Source organism: Lithobates pipiens, unplaced genomic scaffold, assembly GCF_037356315.1.
Source record: "Lithobates pipiens isolate NorthernLeopardFrog02 unplaced genomic scaffold, aLitPip1_a1.2 Scaffold_22, whole genome shotgun sequence".
Lineage (NCBI taxonomy): Eukaryota > Metazoa > Chordata > Amphibia > Anura > Ranidae > Lithobates > Lithobates pipiens.
Genome location: NW_027507784.1, coordinates 157,847,646 through 157,873,559, shown reverse-complemented (window position 1 = coordinate 157,873,559; position 25,914 = coordinate 157,847,646). Strand labels below are relative to the sequence as shown.

General features: G+C 44.2%; 1 protein-coding gene across 5 annotated transcripts in view; it reads left to right on the top strand.

Moving 5' to 3' along the window:
- The window catches only part of ADAM23 (ADAM metallopeptidase domain 23), a 318,865-nt gene that overhangs the window by 100,694 nt on the left and 192,257 nt on the right, over window positions 1-25,914 (top strand). For all 5 annotated transcript variants that reach the window (XM_077448514.1, XM_077448511.1, XM_077448512.1 and 2 more), the window contains exon 3: window positions 14,498-14,574. In XM_077448514.1, the coding sequence (XP_077304640.1) occupies window positions 14,498-14,574 (77 nt within the window). The remainder of the gene's footprint in view (window positions 1-14,497; window positions 14,575-25,914) is intronic.

Below are 25,914 nucleotides of genomic sequence, written 5' to 3'. Positions count from 1 at the left end.
TTCTGTGTGCGTTACTGACAGTTTAACGCCATATCGTTTTGTGCATTACTGCCAGTTTAATGCCATATAGTTCTGTGTGTCACTATATGTTTGGGCATTATATTGCATCCGTGGAGTGCGTTTGTGTAGTGTGAGAACTCAAATTAAAGTGCACCAAACACCTCTTTACATTGATTAAAGTGCATCTATGTACAGATTTCGACATCTCCTTTACATTTGCTTTTAAGCACCGCCCCCTCCCTCCCAATAATGTCTGGGAGAACAACAAAGAGAGGCAAACGTTCCCTTGGCACTGTAAGGGGGCCAGCAACAAATGTGTCCACAGGCAAAGGTGGACGTGGTGGTCAGTCCTCAGGCAGGGCATCATTTCCTCTGTTTAGTGAGTTTGCCCGTACTAACCAGCCCCTGCATACAGAGGAGGTGGTGGACTAGCTTACTAAACCTTCCTCATTCTCCTCATCCTCTGTCACACAAGCAGAGACAAGTATGCAGTCCCCTGCAGTTGCCAGAGTGCATAAACCTGCCTCCTTGTCCACATCTATTCCTGCCATAGCCCCAACATCAGTCATTGAGGAGTCAGCTGAGTTATTTGACCACAGGATCAGCCACTTGCCTCTTTCCCCTTGATGATGCCCAGCCATAAATGGTTTCCGATTTTGGTTCTGAGGTTGAGGATGACAGAAACATGAGCCTGGAGAGAGGGAGGAACACTGGTAGACAAATTGTCATTCATGTTCCCCAAACTGCGGCATATTGCCAAGTTGTCTCCAGTGGTGATGATGAAGATGAAGGAGATGGAGGAGATGGAGATGATGATGTCACTGATGCCACTTGGGTGATGGAAAGAACAGAGGAGGAAATTGAAAATGAGGCGGCACAACCCCAAGGAGGCCAAAATCATGAAAGAGAGAGCAGCCACCCTAATCCATCACATTCTGCAGCTGTTTATTTCCCGGCCCACTCCCCAAAGCTCAGCTGTCTGGGTCTTTTTCAGCACTTCTGCAGCAGATCTCACTGTTGCTATCTGAAAACTGTGTCTCAGGCACATCAAACGTGGCAAAAACACCAACCATATGCATATCATTGCAATTTTTTTTGCCTTCATCAAGAGCACCTCAATAGGGTTATGTTGGGAGCCGCCCCCGACACCCAAAGAGTAATTTTTCTGCACCTGTTTTACAGCAAGGCCAATTCTTGCTTTCATCAAGAGTACTTCTATAGAGTTATGGTGGGAAAGTGTCACCAACAGCCAAAGAGACACCAGATTTTATACAAAAAATCTCGAATCTTGTTCCCAGTGCATTACATTGTGACCTCATCATTCACACTGGCTCCCCAGGAGATTCTTGACATGGTACAGATCTGCCACTTTACAGGTAGACTAAGGGGACCCCCTCACCCCCATCCCCCCCCCCCCCCCAGGCACTATATTGGAATGATTTTTTTTATTTTTAGGCTTTCACTTTAAAATTTAAAAAAATCACTGCTCATTTAAAAATGAAGTTTTTCACAAACTTTTTTTTTAGTGATACATGTCCCCCAGGGCAGGACCCAGACCTCTAGAACATTGTGTGGCCAATTACTTGCATATAAGATTTTAAAACGGGCACTTTTGATTTTTGACGTTCGGGTCCCATTGATTTTAATGGGGTTCGTTATTCGGGTCCGAACTTATGCGGTGTTCGGAAATTCTGGTGCGAACTGAACAGGGGTCTGTTTAGCCCATCTCTATTTGTTACCCCAACATTTATTTTCTGATATGTGCTTGCTGTACCATGTACTTGTGCAAGAAAGTATCCTGTTCTCTTTGTATTGCTTCCTTTATGTGAAATCCCTGTTGTCCCTGTCAGTTCTTCTGCTAAAACTAACCACACTAAACAGAAGCGCACAGTATGGTCAATTCTCTATGCTGAAACACAGAAATGTGTTAGTGAAAACCTTGGCAGGCCTTTTGTGTATTTCTCTTTATCCTTTACCCCCTATTTTATTTATTGGGGAATAAGGAGAACGTAAGGTCCAAAAAGTTAAAGCTAACTTAAAATAACATAAACTGCAGCAATGCACTTTTTTTTATGAATTTCTGTGTGCATTCTGCAATGAAGTACATTTTGGATGTGCTATTTTCACACTGCAGCACATCCAGGAGGCACACTTTATTCCCCAGGCTCTCCATTTCACTCTTGTATCATTCGCTGGCATCAGCAAGCTCAAAAAGAGCAGAGTACACTCTCATTTGTATTAAGCAGTTTGCATTTCAGGGAGAAAGCTGTGAGCGACTGAATAATGCAGTATTTGAGACAGCTATAAGACTCCTTCCATTAGTCGGGGCAGCCTTTCCTGGACATAAAGTTCTATATGGAGCTAAATTGAAATGCACCCCAAAAGACAGTAAAGTGACTTTTTATATAAAAGAAAAAATATAAAAGAATTCTTTGCAAGATACAAAGATAAATTTACCTTGCTAAAGTTGTTGTCACACAGGGGTTGATTTACTAAAATTGGAGAAGAGTGCAAAATCTGGACAATCTGAAGTTCGAAGCTGACTGGCTATCATGCACAGCTACACCAGATTTAGCACCCTCCAGTTCATATAAATAAACACCATTGTGTGATAATTTCTGCTATTTAAGACTCTTTGGGGGAGATTTGCTAAAACTGGAGCACACAGCATCTGGGGCAGCTGTGCATAGTAACCAATCAGCTTCTAGGTTTTATTGTCAAAATTTAATTGAGCAAGTTGAAGTTAGAAGCTGATTGGCTACCATGCACAGCTGCACCAGACTCTGTACTCTCTAGTTTTAGTAAATCAACCCCCTTGTGAGTTTAATGTGGGGTTGAGGGTGTTGTTAGCATTATCATAGATCCAGTGACAAGAAGTAATGTTCTGATGTTTGCTCATGGTGGAATTGATGAAGAAACTCTGTCCCTATCTGACTCTCGCAAACATTTGCTTACATCATTACTTTGGTTTCTTACTCCTTCAAACACCAATATATTTAGAAAGCTTGGATCCCAAGGCTCTTCATAATAATAATAATAATAATAATAATAATAATAATAATAAAGAAATATAAAGAACATTCGGCTATAAACAAAAACCCTGGCCTGTTACTACTTCACCAAACAAAGGCTGATATAGACTGACTCCTACACAGCCTGCCTGATATTAAAAACCACCAAATACATTGTCCAAAAGTATTTAAAGTGTATCTGCAGCGGAAACACATTTTTATTTTATTTTAGACAGAATAGGAAATGGTTAGACCGCCATCTATTTTTGTATTGCCTGCACGCCATTGGGGAGATTGTTGACTCAACAAGGAAACAGAAGAAAATCTCTCCAAAGTGAGGAGAAATCCTGTCTTATTGGAAGATGTCACTATTGGAAGATTTGTTCCTCACCTCTTGTTCTGTGACAACCATAAACATTTGGATTCCTTGTTACTTTGTGTCCCAGTGACAATGGCCTCCAGGACAAATGCAGAAAGAGCAGAAACAAAGACAGCAATGAAAACCTGCCAATGGTTCTCTCACTTTCCTTCTTTATCCACATTTAAAAATAATGTTTTGGTTGAATACACACCATTTTTACAGACACCCTTGATGTCCTTTATAATTAATTTGACTCTGAAGATATACAAAAAAAAAAAAAAGTTTCACTAAGTCTGTGATATGGCAGCAGTATACACATAGATCTGGCAATTGTATGGACTTTTTTGCATGGTGTGATATATTGATAGAAAGAGTGATCTCATTTGTAATGCAGAAATATTTTTCATGGTGCCAGTTTCATATTGCACAAATGATCTTGATTTCTGGGCATTTCTGGGCATTGGGCCACCATCGTAGAACCTGAGAGACTCTGTTGAACAACTGTGAGTTGGCTGTGACCTATCCAAACTCTTTGAACTATGTAACTTAGAACTTGATCCAGACCATTATAAGCTGTACCACAAAGTTGTGCTGCAATTTACTAGCCTTCTGTGATCTTCATCAGCACATGAATTAACTCCTGTATGAATTGACTAGAATAATGTTTAGAACACCCAAAAAAACCTACCATCAGATAAAATCTAGGGATAGCATTATCTTCCCCTTTAAATGGAAGAAAAACCTAACTATTCTTAAAAACACACCCCACCTATCCTGCATACCCTGTATAAAAAAGATCTGTGTACTTACCTATTTTTAATCCAGTCTAGTCTGGTTACGTTATCCAGCCACTCAAGCTCCCCTGTGTCAGTGAGTGGCTGCTGCAGGGGAGAGGGGGGCCGTCAATAATGGATGGACCATGGGAGCCTAGGCTTGGCCCACTGGAAAATCACAGCTGGTGTGAACTCCTTTACATAGAGGAGCTAGAGTTACTAGATCCTGTTACAGGACCAGACCAGATTACAAAAAAGGTAAGTACACAGATCTTTTTTTATACAGGGTATGTAGGATAGATAGGAGGAGGGAGAAGGGAATGTTTCTAAGAATAGATATAATGAGCCTCAACTAACACTTTAATTATGATGAATTGATTTAGCCTCTATTAGATATTGCTCTTAGATTAAATACATTTATTGAGTATAAACTGAATCTCTTACATGTTAGAGAGGATCATGGTGTTGTACAGCAAATACAGTCCAATCAGATATTAGTTTTAGTTTGGAAGACCATTTTGCTGTTTCCTTATACAGTAAACATTGTATTGATGCTTGGATGCTCAGGACAAATTAATCATTGTCAGTATGCTTCTATTTTAGTGTATGTAAAGAGGTTTTTTGTTTTGCTTAGGGATTGGTAGGGGGTTGCTAAACCCCTGATAGACGTCTCTTTTTTTAGCTGTTTGTGGCTTGTTGGGAGGATTTCCCTTGACTTCTAGTAAGTGAGAAGAACAGAGTTACCCCTCCCTCTTGTTCTGGTGATAATTCTCAAAATTTGGATTTCCCATCACATTCTGTTTTGATTTGCCATTGTGACAATCACAGAGGGTGATTGGTGGTTGGAACATAGATAGAAATACAATCTTGACAGGGATACTAATCTACCCCTACTCTATTCAAAACTACAGAAAACATTTAGCTACTAAGTATATGCACTTTCTTTGACAATAACTCTATGATTAGTTTGCATACCTAATTAACAGTTTTTTATTTTTTTAAGAATAATAACAGGACTTTATTTGTTTTCAATAATTATTTTATTATAGACTGGCAAATGTGCAAAAATGTAAAACAAAATGATACCATTGATATGAATTACTTTTTTAATATAATGTATGGATACATCTGTATCTGATAACTACAGTATAAGCCCTTGTACACACGGTCGGAAATTCTGCCAACCAAATCCATTGGATTTTGTCTGACGGATTTTGTCCGACGGATTGTGTCAGAAACTGTTGCATACACACAGTCGGACCAAGTTGTCGGAAAATCCGATCGTTCAGAACGTGATGACTAGTGATGGACGAACTTCCGACGGGACGTTTCGCGAACGCGAAACGCGAACGGACACAAACGTTCGCGAAAACGACCGTTCGCCGCGGGCTCCATTGACTTCAATGGGAGGCGAATTTCGCAAACCTTTAGGTCGAATTTGCGGCCACGGGGTAATTATTAGGGGGTAGCACGTAGTCCCACCACCTGGACAATAGCATAATACATGTATGAGGTGAATTTGGGATCGATAACTACAAGCATTTTTTTTTTATTTGGGAAATTGTTCTGACAATTCAGGACTATGGAGCTAATGAAGGCAATGGAGGAGAGGGAAGGTCAGGGACCAGGGTAGGCAAACAAGAGGGTGCAGGAGATACAGAGCACTGACAGCAGCACCGTAATACAGAGCACTGACATCAGCACCGTGACATACAGCGCTGACAGCAGCTCCGTGACATACAGCGCTGACAGCAGCTCCGTGACATACAGCGCTGACAGCAGCTCCGTGACATACAGCGCTGACAGCAGCTCCGTGACATACAGCGCTGACAGCAGCTCCGTGACATACAGCGCTGACAGCAGCACCGTGACATACAGCGCTGACAGCAGCTCCGTGACATACAGCGCTGACAGCAGCTCCGTGACATACAGCGCTGACAGCAGCTCCGTGACATACAGCACTGACAGCAGCTCCGTGACATACAGCGCTGACAGCAGCTCCGTGACATACAGCGCTGACAGCAGCACCGTGACATACAGCGCTGACAGCAGCTCCGTGACATACAGCGCTGACAGCAGCTCCGTGACATACAGCGCTGACAGCAGCTCCGTGACATACAGCGCTGACAGCAGCTCCGTGACATACAGCGCTGACAGCAGCTCCGTGACATACAGCGCTGACAGCAGCTCCGTGACATACAGCGCTGACAGCAGCTCCGTGACATACAGCGCTGACAGCAGCTCCGTGACATACAGCGCTGACAGCAGCTCCGTGACATACAGCGCTGACAGCAGCTCCGTGACATACAGCGCTGACAGCAGCACCGTAAGCAGCCCCAGGAGGAAGTCAGCACAGCACAGGGATGGTGTGATCCCCTCATAATAAGAACCCCCAGGAGGAAGTCAGCACAGCACAGGGATGGTGGGAGCCCCTCATAATAAGAACACCCAGGAGGAAGTCAGCACAGCACAGGGATGGTGGGAACCCCTCATAATAAGCAGCCCCAGTAGAAATATGACACCGCTCAACCTCTTCAAAGAGGAGGGTAGGGGCATATAGTACGGTGTGCTTTTTTGGGTCAGGGAAGTGAGCCAAATGAATTAAGAAGGTCTGTGTGCTTGATTCCAAAAATTGTTTATAGACATATACATGGTCTACTGATCACATGTGTTGAATTCCTCCGAGATCCATGCCTCATTCATTTTTAGAAATGTGAGGTAGTTAACACTGTGGTGAGCTAGGCGAGTACGCTTATCGGTCACAATCCCCCCTGCTGCGCTGAACGTCCTTTCGGACAGGACACTGGATGAGGGGCAAGCCAACAGTTCGATTGCAAATTGGGCAAGCTCTGGCCAGAGGTCAAGCCTGCCCACCCAGTAGTCTAGGGGTTCATCACTCCTCAGAGCGTCCACATCGGCCGTTAACCCAATGTAGTCGGACACCTGACGGTCTAGGCGTTCCCTGATGCTGGATCCGGATGACACCTGTCGATGGGTCGGCTGAAAGAATGACCTCATATCCGAAGTCACCAACACATCTTCAAACCGGCCTCTTCTTGCAGGCGCTGTTGGATTGGTACCCGCAAATCCTTCTCTGGGAGTGGGAATTGCTCCTCTGCCAGCGCACGCAAAAGCAGAATGCAGCATTTCTCGAAGCAAGGCCTGGAAGTGCTGCATTCTGACAGCCCTCTGCGACGGCGGTAACATTTCCGCCATTTTGTGTTTGTACCGGGGGTCTAAGTACGTTGCCACCCAGTACTGGTCCTTGACCCTCATGCTTTTTATACGGGGGTCCCTATTAAAACACTGGAGCATGAAGGCCCCCATTTGCACTAAAGTGGAAGCGGTGTGGTGGCCTGGCTCCTGCTCATCATCCAGGATAATGTCGTCCTCTTCATTCTCCTCTCCCCATCCTCGCACAACAGGGATCCCAGAAAGGTTTAAAGCATGCTCTTCTTGCTCCTGCTCATCCGCCCCGGCACCATCCTCCTCTGACTCCTCATCAGACTCCTGTTGTTGACTTGTCTCAGATAGAGTAGCCCCCCCTGGGAATTCATCCAGCATTGCGACTTCCTCATCTTCCCGCTCCTGCTCCTCCACAGCCTGATCAATGACACGACGCAATGCACGCTCCAGAAAGAAGGCATAAGGTACCATGTCACTGATGGCGCCATGGCTGCGACTGACCAGTTTGGTGATCTCCTCAAATGGCCGCAGAAGTCTGCATGTGTCGCGCATGAGCAGCCACTGGCGCGGTGAAAAAAAACCCAGCTCCCCAGAACCGTTTCTTTCGCAGAGTTCATACAGGTAGACGTTAACTGCACGTTTCTGCTGGAGCAGCCTATCAAGCATATAGAAGGTTGAGTTCCATCGCGTCGGGCAATCGCAAATAAGACGTCTGACCGGCAGATGGTGTCGCCGCTGAATGTCAGCAAGGCGAGCCATGGCCGTGTAAGATCTTCTGAAATGGGCCGAGATTTTCCTTGCCTGCCGCAAGATGTCCTGGACCCCAGGGTATTTGACAAGGAATCGCTGCACGACCAAGTTTAAGACGTGTGCCATGCACGGCACGTGCGTGATTTTGCCCTGTTTCAATGCGCTAAGCAGATTGGCACCGTTGTCACACACCACTTTACCAACTGTCAAATTGAGCGGTGTTAGCCACTCATCTGCCTGTGAACGCAAAGCTGAAAGGAGTGCCGGGCCAGTGTGGCTCTTTGCTTCCAGGCACAACAGACGCAGCACGGCATGGCAACGTCTCACCTGGCATGTGGAATAGGTTCTGGGGAGCTTGGGCGGTGCAGTGGAAGAGACGCTAGCAGCGGAAAAGGAGGAGGCAGCTGAGGAGGAGAGGGAGGAGGATGGAGTAGGAGGAGGAGAAGAAGAGTCAGGCCTGCATGCAATCCGTGGCGGTAAAACCAAATCTACACGGGTGCCACGGGTTACATGCTTGACGGCCGTCAGAAGGTTCACCCAGTGGGCAGTAAAACTGATATACCTTCCCTGCCCGTGTTTGCTAGACCACGTGTCTGTGGTCAGATGTATCTTGGCACCGACACTGTGTGCCAGAGATACATTCACTTGCCGCTGAACATGGCCATATAGCTCTGGGATGCCCTTCTCTGAGAAATACTTCCTTCCTGGGACCTTCCATTGTGGTGTTCCAATGGCCACAAATTTGCGAAAGGCCTCCGAGTCCACCAGTTTATATGGCAGTAGTTGGCGGGCTATGAGTTCTGACAAGCCAGCCGCCAACCGTTGGGCAAGAGGGTTATCCGGCGTCATCATTTTTTTACGCTCAAACATTAGGCCCACGGAAGCCTGCCTTTTTGCAGAAAAATGTGAGCTTGGCGTGATGGAAGGTGGAGTGGAGGACAATTGTGAGGAGAGAGGAGAAGGAGAAGTAGAAGACGAGGCTGGACGGTGAGAGCCTGCAGTGTGGCTTTGTGTGTTCCGTTGCTCCCACTGGGCTCGGTGATGGCTGCTCATGTGCCTTCTTAAGGCGGTCGTCCCTAGGTGAGTATTGGGCTTACCGCGACTAACGCGTTGACTGCAAAGATTGCAGATGGCAACGCTATTGTCAGCAGCGGACACGTTAAAAAAAGCCCACACTGCGGAGCCATGTGCCGGTGTCCTGGGAGCGCCAGATGTGACCGTACATGGTCGATGACTCGCTCCTGATACATTTGCAGTCTGCTTTGTCCCTGCTGTGCAATGTAAGTCATTGCTGCTTCTCCTCCCTATCTGCTGGTCCATATCTCCCTCTGAACTCCCCTCCTCTTCCTCTCTTGTGGGCACCCACGTGACATCACTAGACACGTCATCATCAACGTCACCTTCCCCACCGCTATAAGTAGAGTAGGCAGCAACACCGGGGACCAACCTCCTCCTTGGGCTGATCTGGGTACTGGCGTCAGACTGCTGAGTAGCGCTTGTTGCTACCTCCTCTTCCTGATCCAATACCAAGAGTGGCTGCGCATCAGAAATGTCCTCTTGATATGGATCGGAAAATAATTCCAGTGACTCAAGCGGAAGGTATGTGGTGGTGGTGGTGGTGGTCGTGTTGTTGGTGGTAGTGTCTTTGGGGGTGCACATAGCAGAGAGTGAAGAAGAGGGTGCAGATCGAGAGGATGAGGAGGGTGCAGAAGAGTAAGGCTGAGCGAGCCACTCAACCAAGTCTGGTGCATCCTTTAAAGTAATTGAACGCACCTTCTGCAACTTCCCACTTTGGCTCAAGCCTGTTGCTCCTGCCCTACCCCTACCACCCCTGCGGAATGGCCTGCCTCTTCCTCTGCATGTCATTTTTTAAATGACCCTGTGACAAAACTCTTAGTCCCTATACCGCTGAAGGACTGCTGCAGTATAGGTGAGCGGTCAGCAGTGGTGCACGTCAACCCTATCTATTGTGGACCTATAGCGGTCCTTACAGAACAGCAGACTGTACCGCACTCAAGCCTATGTACCGTAGCACCCTATACCAAGTTACCAGTCCTTATAAGAACTTTTGTGGACCAAGCAGGTTGTGTATTAGTGTTTAGCAGACTGTACGTCAGTCCCTATACCGCTGAAGGACTGCTGCAGTATAGGGCAGCGGTCAGCAGTGGTGCACGTCAACCCTATCTATTGTGGACCGATAGCGGTCCTTACAGAACAGCAGACTGTACCGCACTCAAGCCTATGTACCGTAGCACCCTATACCAAGTTACCAGTCCTTATAAGAACTTTTGTGGACCAAGCAGGTTGTGTATTAGTGTTTAGCAGACTGTACGTCAGTCCCTATACCGCTGAAGGACTGCTGCAGTATAGGGCAGCGGTCAGCAGTGGTGCACGTCAACCCTATCTATTGTGGACCGATAGCGGTCCTTACAGAACAGCAGACTGTACCGCACTCAAGCCTATGTACCGTAGCACCCTATACCAAGTTACCAGTCCTTATAAGAACTTTTGTGGAACAAGCAGGTTGTGTGTTAGTGATTAGCAGACTGTACGTCAGTCCCTATACCGCTGAAGGACTGCTGCAGTATAGGTGAGCGGTCAGCAGTGGTGCACGTCAACCCTATCTATTGTGGACCGATAGCGGTCCTTACAGAACAGCAGACTGTACCGCACTCAAGCCTATGTACCGTAGCACCCTATACCAAGTTACCAGTCCTTATAAGAACTTTTGTGGACCAAGCAGGTTGTGTATTAGTGTTTAGCAGACTGTACGTCAGTCCCTATACCGCTGAAGGACTGCTGCAGTATAGGGCAGCGGTCAGCAGTGGTGCACGTCAACCCTATCTATTGTGGACCGATAGCGGTCCTTACAGAACAGCAGACTGTACCGCACTCAAGCCTATGTACCGTAGCACCCTATACCAAGTTACCAGTCCTTATAAGAACTTTTGTGGACCAAGCAGGTTGTGTATTAGTGTTTAGCAGACTGTACGTCAGTCCCTATACCGCTGAAGGACTGCTGCAGTATAGGGCAGCGGTCAGCAGTGGTGCACGTCAACCCTATCTATTGTGGACCGATAGCGGTCCTTACAGAACAGCAGACTGTACCGCACTCAAGCCTATGTACCGTAGCACCCTATACCAAGTTACCAGTCCTTATAAGAACTTTTGTGGACCAAGCAGGTTGTGTATTAGTGTTTAGCAGACTGTACGTCAGTCCCTATACCGCTGAAGGACTGCTGCAGTATAGGGCAGCGGTCAGCAGTGGTGCACGTCAACCCTATCTATTGTGGACCGATAGCGGTCCTTACAGAACAGCAGACTGTACCGCACTCAAGCCTATGTACCGTAGCACCCTATACCAAGTTACCAGTCCTTATAAGAACTTTTGTGGAACAAGCAGGTTGTGTGTTAGTGATTAGCAGACTGTACGTCAGTCCCTATACCAATGAAGGACTGCTGCAGTATAGGGCAGCGGTCAGCAGTAGTGCACGGCAACCCTATGTATTGTGGACCGATAGCGGTCCTTACAGAACAGCAGACTGTAACGCACTCAGGCCTATGTACCGTAGCACCCTATACCAAGTTACCAGTCCTTATAAGAACTTTTGTGGACCAAGCAGGTTGTGTGTTAGTGATTAGCAGACTGTACGTCAGTCCCTATACCAATGAAGGACTGCTGCAGTATAGGGCAGCGGTCAGCAGTAGTGCACGGCAACCCTATGTATTGTGGACCGATAGCGGTCCTTACAGAACAGCAGACTGTACTGCACTCAGGCCTATGTACCGTAGCACCCTATACCAAGTTACCAGTCCTTATAAAAACTTTTGTGGACCAAGCAGGTTGTGTGTTAGTGTTTAGCAGACTGTGCGTCAGTCCCTATACCGCTGAAGGACTGCTGCAGTATAGGGCAGCGGTCAGCAGTAGTGCACGGCAACCCTATGTATTGTGGACCGATAGCGGTCCTTACAGAACAGCAGACTGTAACGCACTCAGGCCTATGTACCGTAGCACCCTATACCAAGTTACCAGTCCTTATAAGAACTTTTGTGGACCAAGCAGGTTGTGTGTTAGTGATTAGCAGACTGTACGTCAGTCCCTATACCAATGAAGGACTGCTGCAGTATAGGGCAGCGGTCAGCAGTAGTGCACGGCAACCCTATGTATTGTGGACCGATAGCGGTCCTTACAGAACAGCAGACTGTACTGCACTCAGGCCTATGTACCGTAGCACCCTATACCAAGTTACCAGTCCTTATAAGAACTTTTGTGGACCAAGCAGGTTGTGTGTTAGTGATTAGCAGACTGTACGTCAGTCCCTATACCAATGAAGGACTGCTGCAGTATAGGGCAGCGGTCAGCAGTAGTGCACGGCAACCCTATGTATTGTGGACCGATAGCGGTCCTTACAGAACAGCAGACTGTACTGCACTCAGGCCTATGTACCGTAGCACCCTATACCAAGTTACCAGTCCTTATAAGAACTTTTGTGGACCAAGCAGGTTGTGTATTAGTGTTTAGCAGACTGTGCGTCAGTCCCTATACCGCTGAAGGACTGCTGCAGTATAGGGCAGCGGTCAGCAGTAGTGCACGGCAACCCTATGTATTGTGGACCGATAGCGGTCCTTACAGAACAGCAGACTGTACCGCACCCAAGCCTATGTACCGTAGCACCCTAGACAGACCAAGTTACCAGTCCTGATAAAGAGCTTTGTGGAACAAGTGAGTTGTGAATGATTAGCAGACTGCAGCAGAAGGGCAGCAGTCAAGTATAATATTCTTTCTATATTTGGAAGAAAGAATATTATACGTGTACAAGCCTATTACCGTACCACTGATACCAGTCCTGAAAAGAACCTTTGTGGAACTAATAGTAACAGCAAGTCTTTAAAATTATCCTCACTGCCTGACACACTGCTTCCTGCCTGTCCCTATACAAATTGGCAAAAAAGAGTAGGCTGGAACGATTAGCTGGAACAGCTCTTTTGTGGACCTGATAGTAACAGCTAATGATGATGATGATGATGATGATGAAGAAAGACTAATCTGGCTGAGCTGTCCCTAAAATAGCAGCATACAGCGCTCTGTCCCTTTATCTAAACTGACAAAAGAAACTCAGGCTGCTGACCTAACACCTATACCAGTCCTGAAAAGAACTTTTGTGTACCAAATAGCTAGCGTTTTCTCTGTCCCTACTCCACACAGGATCCTTTCCCTACAGTGACAGAAGAAAGAATGTAAAATGGCCACCGGATCGGGTGTATTTATAGGTTAGGGGGAATGTCCAAGTGTCCATGAGCTGTCATGTCTCAATTGGTTGTCCTGTAACACATGATAAACGTGTCACGAAAGGTTAAAGTTCTTGTATACATTAAACACGTAAGTCCGCCGGGGCGAACGACGGAAAAAGGCGTTCGAACCCGCGGACGGCGAAAGTCGGAAATTCGCCGCGAAACGACCGCCGGGCGAACCGTTCGGCCATCACTAGTGATGACGTTATTTCGTTACGACGGGACTACGTTCAGGCTAGTAGCCAATAGCTTTGGTGTAGGAATTTGATCTGAGCATGCGTGGCACTTTGTTCGATCAAAATTCTCTACACATGATCGGAGTATGTCCGATCGGACCAGTTTGTTGGAAAATATTTCCAACAAGTTGGAAAATTGGGTCCGACGGATATTCCAACGGAAACAGTCCGATGCAGACCACACACAGTCGGATTATCCGTCCGATAGGACACATTCCGTCGGAATCTCCGCCCGTGTGTACAAGGGCTTAAAGTTAATGAATTACTTTTTTTAAAAATAATTTATGGATTCCTCTGTATCTAATAATTACAGTATTAAAGCCAAAACATGGCTTTCATTTTTTTAATTAAAGTCTCCAGCTTGCTTAAAATCACTATGTCATCAGAACCATTCTGATTGGTTCACAAACATCAATGGAGACTGGAGCTGTCAGTGACAGTCGGAACTGAGAGCCACCAACCAAGCAAAGTGTCAGCTGCTGGGTCCTAAACGTGTGGCAATTATAAATATATTCCAAGACCGGGGAAGCATGCTGGGGGATATTTAAATACAGATTAGGGAAAGGTGGTTAATCGAGGAGGTGTTAATCAGCAGTAAAAAACTTGGCTTGGACTACAGTGTAACATTATCTGGACACTGGCTGATCATTTCTCAAGGAAGGTGTCCTTTAACAATGGTTTTTATTATTGTTCATACACATTAGGGTTTAAGGAAAGGCTGACCCATACATAAATGAATAAGGTAAGATATGGAATGATATTATGGGGCCATTAATCTAAAGTGCAGACAAACTGTTAAAACAATTATTGGTTCTTTATTCACTCCAAGTAGGTTTCATAACTGCAAATTGAAATGTAATTACTGTATATTTGATTTTCTTCTTACAGGTTGTGCATCTTGCTCAAGCCAGTTTCCAGATAGAGGCCTTTGGATCCGGATTTATCCTTGATCTATCACTAAACAAGTAAGATTTATGACATTTTTATGCTTTTATGCATTTTATGCTTTTGGACTTTGGATTTACCAATGGATTTTATCAGGCAGTTGCTACTTTTTGCCCCCAGATTACACTGATGCCAATTTTTAGTATATAATTAAAAATGCTCTAAAGACGTGTTTGTGTGTGTGTGTGTGTGTGTGTGTGTGTGAAGTTGAATTTGCATATTTTACCTTCTCTGGTTCCTCATTCCCCCTTTCATCAGCCTTGTAATAACATTTTTAAATAAAAGCTTTACATTTTCATCACGTCTTATTTTAAATGCAACAACATCATCATTCAGGCTCTGTGCTTTCCTATGCAATATGGGCAGGTTATGGCTGGTGGTAGGGGCCAGCAACCTGCTACAGGAATCCTTTCAAGAACCCCCAGCCCCGATGCAAGCAGTAGGCTGGCTCTTGGGGGGAGTAATGACAATATCAATGCCCTAATGGGCAGACGTCAGGCTGCATTTGCTTGTGATACTGAGCCTCCATGATTGATAAAAAGTGAAATCCAATGAAAGAAAGTGGCGGGCAAGGGACAAGGCTGGGGAGGAAAGAGCTAGATGATGCTAGATGATTCTAGACATCTTTCAACCAGGAAAGGAGGCAGGCTCTTTTGGACTTGCTTCAGCTTCTAATTTACTGTGCAGAACTCACAATGTGCAGTGAAATCAATGCAGTTAAAATTTCAGTACAGTGGAGGAGCCTGTAGAACTGTACAAAACTGGAAGTGAGGCTGGAATCAAGTCAGCCTTAACATCTGATGCCCACGTTGTGCAAATTTCAGCACACTATATGTTAAAGCAGAACTCCAGCCTTTTACTTTCCCCACTGTTTGCGCTCCTCCATGAAGCTCTTCTGCCTTTTTTTATATCACTTTGTGCATACCTTTAATTCTGTAGCCTTCTGGTTGCATGCACGGGGGATGTTATGGGGGGGCTTGCTCTTTCTCCTCATCAGTGGTAGTGGCATTCTCCTGCTGGACTGAATGACACTCACTAATAATTACATCCAGGACAGGGGAACTGTAAAGCCCAGGCAGTATGATGAAACATCTCAAGGGGTTGTGTCATTGACTGCCTGGGCTTATATGAAGTGGGTTGCATGATACTGGCCATCATTTAGCCCAGTATATGACCAACAATTGGCTGTGGAGGTGGATGCAAAGATGATCACTTGTGTGTGTGAAGAGGGTGAGTTGTCCTCCAGGGGAAAGAGCCCTGAACCATAGACAGCCCCTTGACTAAAATACCTGTGCAATCAGAATATTAATTTCCAGTAAAATGTAAACCCAGTCCAGGAGTTGCTAATCCTGGAGGAAAACTCCAAAACCCATTTACCCACTCAGAAGATACATCCCAGGGCCCCTCACTCTGCATATGTGAGAACTCTGGTTGACTATTGCAAGAGCCTGGAAAACCCCAACTCTTAGCTTCAAAGCTTTCAAAAACCGTATGAATGACATTATGGTCAATTAAATTGACAGCCATATTATCAGATACCTTTGGGAAATGTCTTTGGGTTTGGCAATCCTGGTTTGCCCACGCACAGCAATCTCTATTGAACAATACTCTTTTGTTGATCTAGTGATCCTACATTGCAGATTCCTGGGATTCCTCTTTTAATTCTCTCTTTTCGTTTTCTCTTCTTTATCTTGTTTCTCCTTTTCCCTTTCTCCATTTCCTCTGTCTTCTTATTTCTGGGTTAGCTAATCTGATTATGTGGCCACCAGGCGTTGGCCTGGACGGTTACTATATGAGTAACTCTCATTCATGACAATATAGCATGTTTTATGTTTAATCACTTAAAGTGATTGTAAAGTGATTGTTAGAGCCGGTTCACACAGCGGGCGATGCGAGGTGACACGACTCGCCTCGCCTCGCTCTCGCAAGTTGCCCCCGTTCTGTACAATGGAACCGTTCTGAGAGTAGCGCACCTCGAGTCGCTCCGACTCAGAAAAAAGGTTCCTGTACTACTTTTGGGCGACCTCGGGGCGACTTGCATTGACTTCTATACAGAAGTCATTTGCAAGTCGCCGCTGAGGCCGCGGCAGGTCGCGGCGAGGCAAGTCGGAGTCGCCTCGCCTGCAGTGTGAACCGGCCCTTAAGGCTTGTTTTTTAAAGAAGAAAAAAACAAAACAAACATCTTATATTTACCTCCTCTGTGTGTTAGTATTGCACAAATCCTCGAATCATCCTCTTTGGGTCCCTCTTTGCTGCTCCTAGTCCTTCCCTCCCTTGAGTGCCCCCTCAGCCAACAGCTTGCTACAAGGGGCACCCAAGCCGAGTCAGAGCTCTGTGTATGCATTGAGACATGGAGCCCTGACCTGGCCCAGCCCCCTCTCTCCCCTGATTGGCTGACTCACTTTGATTGAGAGCCAATGGTGCCATCTAAGCCAATCAGGAGGAGTGTTCTGGACGGCTGAGGAGATCGTGGACATCGCTGGAGAGAGAAGGGGCTCAGATAGGTAATTGGGGGGTGCTGGGGAGGCTGCTACACACAGAAGGTTTTTTTTTATCTTAATGCATAGAATGCATTAAGATGTAAAACCTTCAGCTTTACAACTCCTTTAAGGTTTGTATGTATATATAATTTGACATGTGGTTTGATGTTTCTGTGTTATTGAAACCGAAACAATGGCTTGGATCTGGTATTTTTATACTGTAAGGCTTTGTGCCTTGGTTATGTTCTTTCAGGCTGCACCTATTCACATTGTACTGTAACTGTCCAATTGTTGGCTCTGTTTGTTTGACTGCATAATAAAAAACTTTTTGTAAAAGAAAAAAGTAAAGGTGACTACGAAGCTCAAACGTCCTAAAGTCAAACTCTGGCTAAAAAAAGGTCCATTGGAGGTGTTAAAAAATTGGCTCTGGCTGCAGTACCCACTGGTCCTCACAGTAACTTCTTTCTGCCACTAGATGTCCTCAATCTTCCACATTGAGTGACATTCAGCACCATTCAAACCGGAAGACTGAGAACATATAATATAGTATAGTATTTCTTTGGCTTACTTTGCATCCTTTTTTGATCTCTCTTGTCACCCACTCTCTTATGCCTCACTATTATACTGTATGCATTAGTCTATTTGTGGAGTAGAGTGGGTTTTGAGATCTAATCCTATGTATTAACTATTGTCTGCATGTATTGTATGTTTTATCTTTTAGCCACTTGGGCTTTGAAAATATATTCACAACCTTGGAAAAGAAGCAGTCTGATGCCCTGACTTTCAAACTTTATAATGTACAAGTATACAAAAGAGGCCAAAATACTTCCTGGGGGGAGGGCAACTAGGGGACAGAGTCCAAAGGCACCAAATTCAGACATCACTTCTAAAATTAGTCATAATATAATTCCCTCATATATCACTACATGTGCTGAATGTACCTGTCTACACTGACATTTGACCAAGAAGATGCCTCAGATTTTTCATTGTGCCCCAAGACATTAATGAGGCAGGAATAAATGGAGCACTTTCTCAAAGGTTGATTAGTCAGTAGATTAATGTTTGTAAGGATTCTTCATTGGAGGAATGCATGGCTTAACTCTATCCCCTGATAAACAAACTCCGAAGTACAGCATATATTTACACAGTCCCCTTTGAGGGTGGTATTATCACTTAGCAGGCAGAATGTTGTCAAGTATTGAGTGACGACATCATTATGCAGCCTGAAATAGAAACTTTCACTGCTCCTGGCTCCGGTTATTCTGCATGGAAGTCTTGTCAATTTTAAATGTATTAAACATAAATGTAAAAAAGGTTAATGTTTTTTTTTTATTACTTGGTTACATTGGTCCAGCTTGTCCCAATGTAAGTATGCATATCTCATAACTGATCACTATGTGGGCTGCAAATCACTGTAGTAGTTGCCTGAAGCAGTCTCCAGGTCCAGTGCCTAGTGGCTGTAATTCCACATATTAACAACAGGGGGTCGGTTGTTCGGCACTGCCACCATTTAGACAAAGTCTTGTATGTTTTCAATGAATGCAATGCATTCTCTGACTGAGATGTGTAGGTTATCACTGCACTGCCCCTCTACATCATCCAACCAAAGAACGCCTGGCTATGAGTAAGGCCACAGCAGCTGAAACGCATTGCATTGTTTTATTGGATATACTTGTGTAGTCAATAAATATTTTCAACGTTTGAGTCCACCGAGTTACTGGCTTATACCCATCAACATTAAAAAGGAACTGCAGTCTGTGCATATAATATATAATAAAAGCATCTTTGCCATTCTGAAACTTCCCTCCAACCACTTTGCATGTTATTTTATATAAACTGTGATTCTGTACTTGCCAAATATGCTGCAGAAATATCCCTCCACTAAGTCTGGCTGCAGCCATTTTAACTGTGGGCATCTGAAGCTGCTGCCTGTTCACTTCCTGCATTTACACAGACACATAGGGGCACACCTCCAGCTCTGCTGCCCTGCATCTCTTATTGGCCCTCTTCTGACTCACCCCCCCCCTTCCTGGCAAACTCTCACAAGAGTTAGAGAGAGACCTGTGCATGATGTCATAAGCCTAGGCTTTTTACCAGACAAGAAACAGGAAGTGGGCTGTATAAGGTATTTACTGGCAGAAAAAAAAAATGTACTATCCAAAGTTAAAACAACAAGGGCAGACGATTTAATAGATGGAAAGTTGAAAAAATTACTGAAGATCTGCTTTAAAGAAGCCTTGTATGTATTGGAAAAAATAGGGGCAGTGCCAATAAAGCATCCTCTTGTGGTTAGTTACTATGCAAGATTGCAGCTGGTGTGCACTGGACCCCGAAGACTGTTGCTCTCATTGTAGTAACGGCAACGAATACAGTGATTGGCACCTTGCATAAGGATTATTCAGGTATGACCTAAGCATATTTACATTGGTCCAAGCTGGACCATTATAACCAAGCAATAAAAAACATATCTAAATGTCAGCTTTAAACAGCAATAATTCTTAAAATTATCTTTTATTGTCATTAGTAGTCAAACAGCAGGGGTTCTTTTTTACAATTACAGACCACTAATAGATTGCTGAATATCTTCCCATACCTCCTATTCCAAATTGCTCATCAGGCCTATTAGTTACAAGGATGACCTAAAAATATGTCAATAGCTGTGTTCCAACACATCAAGTTTATTTCTCCCCTTTGATATCGGATTGAATAATACAGAGAATCCTGTCTCATTTGTTTTTTAATCATTCAGAGATCCAATTCCATACTACCACCATATGTGTCAGTATAATTAACCCTAGTTAAGCACCGCTGTCTTACAAGAACAAAGGCCAACCACTCAATGACTTGAAAAAAATAACTTTGCACATTTTCAGCTTTGATAGTTTATGTATAACATATCACCTTGAAGTATTCATAGACATTTTATGTACAGAACATACTAAACCTGATAGTGAGTAGAGTGCTCTAAAAGTAGCATATACAAATAGCAAGGTATGTCAAAACATCTAGATACTCTCCTTGCCATGGTGCTTTCAAATTAACATTGGAGTTTCTTGTGCCAACAGCATCATGGAGTAGCTAACTTCTGCATGTGGACCACTAAAGCGGAGGTCCACCCTAAAGTGGACCTTCCGCTCATCGGAACCCTCCTCCCCTCCGGCGCCACAATTGGCACCTTTCAGGGGGGGGGGTGCAGGTACCTGTACAGTACAGGTATCTGCACCCACTTCCGGGATAGCTCTCTGCGGAAAGGGGCGTAGATTACGCCCCTTTCCGAAAGTCCCCCTGCTGCCTGCTGGGAAACACACAGATCCCAGAGGCAGCGGGTCCATCCTTATTGTGCAGCGCGACTCGCGCATGCGCAGTAGGGAACCGGGAAATTAAGCCGAAAGGCTCCACTTCCTGATTCCCATACCCAAGATGGCGGTGGCAGCACCCGAGAGACGATCGAAAGATTGGCTTCGGGTGCCGACATCGCGGGTGTGCTGGACAGGTAAGTGTCACTATTTTAAAAGTCAGCAGCTGCAGTATTTGTAGCTGCTGGCTTTAAAAAAAAAAAAAAAACGCGGAGTCCCGGCGGACTCCCGCTTAAGGAATAGTTGTGGAAAAATAATATTACGTTTTATAAGCTGGAGCTATAGAAAGGGAATACTTTGCTGACTCAACATTTGCTCATTCCATTGTCTTGTTTCAGCATGTTTAAATAAAAATGAATCAGCAAAACGGGATAATTAGCTCAGAATAATGATGCAGCTTGGTTGGGTATTAGAAGCAATATTTATTTACAATCGTGTGTTAAATTACCTACTTACAAAACAAAAGTAAGAACATTTCCTCCTGAAATTATACTGGACATCATTTCATTTAAAAGGGAATGTATAGTAGTTTTGTATATATACCGTAATTGTTACGTTACTGCTCAGGGGAAAAAAAAAAAAGGATTTTTGGTTGTTTAATAAATATGAAATATTGCATAGGGATAGATTGTATTTTTACATGAAGCTCTAGTCTCCTTTTTTACATGTTCTCCTTTCCTTTCACTGAAAAAATGAAATTTCTACAAACAACTAAATGATTGATTGACTGAGGGGGAATTTGCCTTTTGCATTCCAGCAGAGCATAGCGAATTTGGTAAAATTTCACTTTGCAAAAAGTAACCAGTACCACGCAAAGGACAATTTAAAAAAGACTGCATTTCAGTTTTCACTTGTTTGGATGATGAAAATCTCCAAACAACTCTTTTGTGCTTTCTTTCTGTATGCCCCAAGTAAGGAAATAACGTGCTTTCTCTCCATAGTTCTCCAAGAAAGGAACCAACTTATTCTGCTGTGCTTTCTGTACATAGTGCTGTATAGTCCTTTGGGAACTTTGGCGCTGACTTACTGAAGCTGGAGAGTACAAAATCTGGTGCAACTGCATAGAAACCAATCAGCTTTCAGGCTTTTTGTCAAAGCGTAAGTGAACAAGCTAAAGGTAGAAACTAATTGGCTACCATGCACAGCTGCACCAGATTTTGCACGCTCCAGTTTTAGTAAATTTCCCCCTTTGTGTCTTGACACCTTGTATTAAATTATATGTAAAGCTAACAGACACAGCAGTAGCTACATCCTTCCAATCTGTGGTTGAGGATGAAACATCGACATGGAGGTTGCTTTGTCTGCTTCCTCCCCCTGAAAAGTTCTCCATGTGTACTTCTAATGCTGGGTTGCAAGACGTTCCTGTGTTTGCACCGGAAGTCACATGATAGTATAAAGGAATCAACCCCCATCCTTTTGGACCCTCACTGGCTTATTTACATATTCTAAAATGTTAAAGTGTTACAAAACCTGCAACAGTAAAATCTGTCTGTATATGCAGCATAGCATGTTTGTTATACTCACTGTGGCACTTAAGGTGTTAATCCTCATATTGTCTAAGAAGGCTCTTTGATCCTGTATGGACAGATTGTCCCCTCATGCAGGGTCTCTCTTGGCAAGGCCAGAGAAGACACAGACAGAGTGGCCCCCCACTCATGCTCAGTTTGGTTCCCCACACATGCTCAGTTTGGTGTCTATTGCTGGAAAGAACATTTCCTTGTTGAGCTGAGCTTTTCAGGTCACATGATATTGACATCACACATTTGGGTGTGTATACAGATCCTAAATGGCATCCCAGTTCCTTCCTCCTCCTCCATGCCCAGTAACTAAAAAATAACACAGTGGATGGGATGTCACATCTTGATTGATGGATGATCTGCCTCCCATAACAGCATGAGGACACAGGCTGTAGTGAAAATCTCCCCCTACCTGAACAATCGGCACTGAGGCAGACCCCCTGCAGTTTATCATGTGGCTATGATATACATATCAGCCAAAAAGGTACAGTGCCTTTGCGAAAGTATTCGGCCCCCTTGAACTTTTTAACCTTTTGCCACATTTCAGGCTTCAAACATAAAGATATAAAAATTTTATTTTTTGTGAAGAATCACCAACAAGTGGGACACAATTGTGAAGTGGAATGAAATCTATTGGATTTTTGAAACTTTTTTAACTAATAAAAAAATGAAAAGTGGGGCGTGCAAAATTATTCGGCCCCCTTACGTTAATACTTTGTAGAGCCACCTTTTGCTGTGATTACAGCTGCAAGTCGCTTGGGGTATGTCTCTATCAGTTTTGCACATCGAGAGACTGAAATTCTTGCCCATTCTTCCTTGCAAAACAGCTCGAGCTCAGTGAGGTTGGATGGGGAGCGTTTGTGAACAGCAGTTTTCAGCTCTTTCCACAGATTCTCGATTGGATTCAGGTCTGGACTTTGACTTGGCCATTCTAACACCTGGATACGTTTATTTGTGAACCATTCCTTTGTAGATTTTGCTGTATGTTTGGGATCATTGTCTTGTTGGAAGATAAATCTCCGTCCCAGTTTCAGGTCTTTTGCAGACTCCAACAGGTTTTCATCCAGAATGGTCCTGTATTTGGCTGCATCCATCTTCCCCTCAATTTTAACCATCTTCCCTGTACCTGCTGAAGAAAAGCAGGTCCAAACCATGATGCTGCCACCACCATGTTTGACAGTGGGGATGGTGTGTTGAGGGTGATAAACTGTGTTGCTTTTACGCCAAACATATCGTTTTGCATTGTGGGCAAAAAGTTCGATTTTGGTTTCATCTGACCAGAGCACCTTCTTCCACATGTTTGGTGTGTCTCCCAGGTGGCTTGTGGCAAACTTTAGATGGGACTTTTTATGGATATCTTTGAGAAATGGCTTTCTTCTTGCCACTCTTCCATAAAGGCCAGATTTGTGCAGTGTACAACTGATTGTTGTCCTATGGACAGACTCTCCCACCTCAGCTGTAGTTCTCTGCAGTTCATCCAGAGTGATCATGGGCCTCTTGGCTGCATATTTGATCAGTCTTCTCCTTGTCTGAGCTGAAAGTTTAGAGGGACGGCCAGGTCTTGGTAGATTTGCAGTGGTCTGATACTCCTTTCATTTCAAAATGATCACTTGCACAGTGCTCCTTTGGATGTTTAAAGCTTGGGAAATCTTTTTGTATCCAAATCTGGCTTTAAACTTCTCCACAACAGTATTACGGACCTGCCTGGTGTGTTCCTTGGTCTTCATGATGCTCTCTGCGCTTTCAACAGAACCCTGAGACTATCACAGAGCAGGTGCATTTATACAGAGACTTGATTACACACAGGTGGATTCTATTTATCACCATCAGTCATTTAGGACAACATTGGATCATTCAGAGATCCTCGCTGAACTTCTGGAGTGAGTTTGCTGCACTGAAAGTAAAGGGGCCGAATAATTTTGCACGCACCACTTTTCAGTTTTTTATTTGCTAAAAAAGTTTAAATTATCCAATAGATTTCGTTTCACTTCACAATTGTGTCCCACTTGTTGGTGATTCTTCACAAAAAATTAAAATGTTATATCTTTATGTTTGAAGCCTGAAATATGGCAAAAGGTTGAAAAGTTCAAGGGGGCTGAATACTTTCGCAAGGCACTGTATATAGTGGCAGTATTTTAATGTAAAAAGAAGATTTATAAGCTGTGGGCACTGTGGGGAGCGATGAACAATTTTCATATTACTGGGTTTACTAACACTTTAAGGCTGGTCCTGTGAAGCCACAAGGTCCTTTTCACATTTTCCTTTTTTCTGGGCTAGGCAGTCCTCACTAATGCAGTTAACATTGCTGACATGGTGACATCAGCACCACTCTCTATAGGGCCATGGCTCCCTGCATTCATAGTGGGCGTCATTCAACCCAGAAGACCTAGGATATCTTTTGGCCAAGAAGAGCATGGGTAAGTCCACTTTCACACTGAGGCGTTGGCCGTGTTGACGGTAAAGCGCCACTAGGTTTAGTGACGCTTTACCGCCGTTTTAGCATTGCTTTTCGGCCGCTAGCGGGGTGCATTTTAAAGGGTTAAAAGCGCCCGCAAAGCTTCTGCAGCGCTGCCCATTGATTTCATTGGCAGGGGAGTTTTAGGAGCGGTGTATACGCCGCTTCTGCACCACCCCAAAGATGCTGCTTGCAGGACTTGCAAGCCCCAGTGTTAAAGTGCTCGGGTTTTCACACTGAGCCTGCAGAAGAGGCAGTTTATAGGTGATTTTCAGATGCTATTTTTAAGTGCAAAAACGCCTGTAAAATACCTCAATGTAAATGTGGCCTAAAGGTGAACATTGAAACCATCAAGCCCTATCCTGTTACATAAATAAGTAAAACAAAATTAAATTAAAAGCAGAATTCCAGGCAAACATTTTTTTTAAATATGCTGTGTAACAAACAGTTAACTGTCTAGTATTGCTGTGTTCTCTTTAATGCAGTTTAATTTAAACTGGATTATACAGCTCTCGCTATAATTTTGGCTATGGCTCTCATACATAAAAACCAGTGTCTTTTATACACTCCCCACTCCCCTTATTTACTGAACACCTTGTATTCTGTGAACTCTACCAGAAAATCATGGGAATTAACTATTTGTTACATTTTAATAAAAAGCACATTTTAATAAAAAAAAAAATCCTAGAGTTCTACGATATCACAACAAAAAAATGGGTGTATCATATTTTTTTTTCAGATATATTACACACATGTAAAAAAATATTTTTCTTTTATCTATTGAGTGTATAGTTTTGTAGGTTATACTTCTAAGGTCCATTAAGATCCATTGAATAGAATTCCATAGCCTAGAGCATTGTTATTTATAGTCTGGGGTATTTAGTAGAATACTAAATCCATTAACCAGCTCTTCCTTAAAAGCCTTCATTAGATGCCAAGGGCTCAGTTATCTACAGACTAAATATCTCTATTTTAGGTAAGGCTAGGAGAAGACCGTTTATTACCAACAATTTGCAGTAGAAAAGAGAAGTTTATGACATTCCATTCATGGTTCACAAAAACACCTTTTGTAATGTAGTGATTCATCTGTGATTGATAAGAACAAGGCGGGTACTAGAACCCTATCCCTTGTGGCCACTGCTTTGATACCATAGACCTTGATATTTTAATATTTAATATTGTGCCTCTGATAATGGTTACATTTAAAAATGTACAACTGCCAAGTGCATAAGCTGCCTGTAGGATGATAAACTTCAGCTTCACAAAGTGTGAAGGAAGGTCACCTTAGACATTAGGGAGCTGAGAAGAATGGAAAGGAGTGGGTTGCTGCAGGGCTGCCAATTAGGGGATACCACCAGTCTTACTGAGCCCAGACAGCTGACAAGCAGAAGGAAAGGGATCCTGGGCAGGAAGGCATGATTGGTGCGGTGGGGGAGGCATTTACAGGAACTGATCCCCTGCAGTTCCCCCCTGCAGCAGCTGAAAACCAGCTTCTCCTCCTCCTCTCCCTCCTGCTGGTTTTTTATACAAACGTCTTCATGAAATAGAAAAT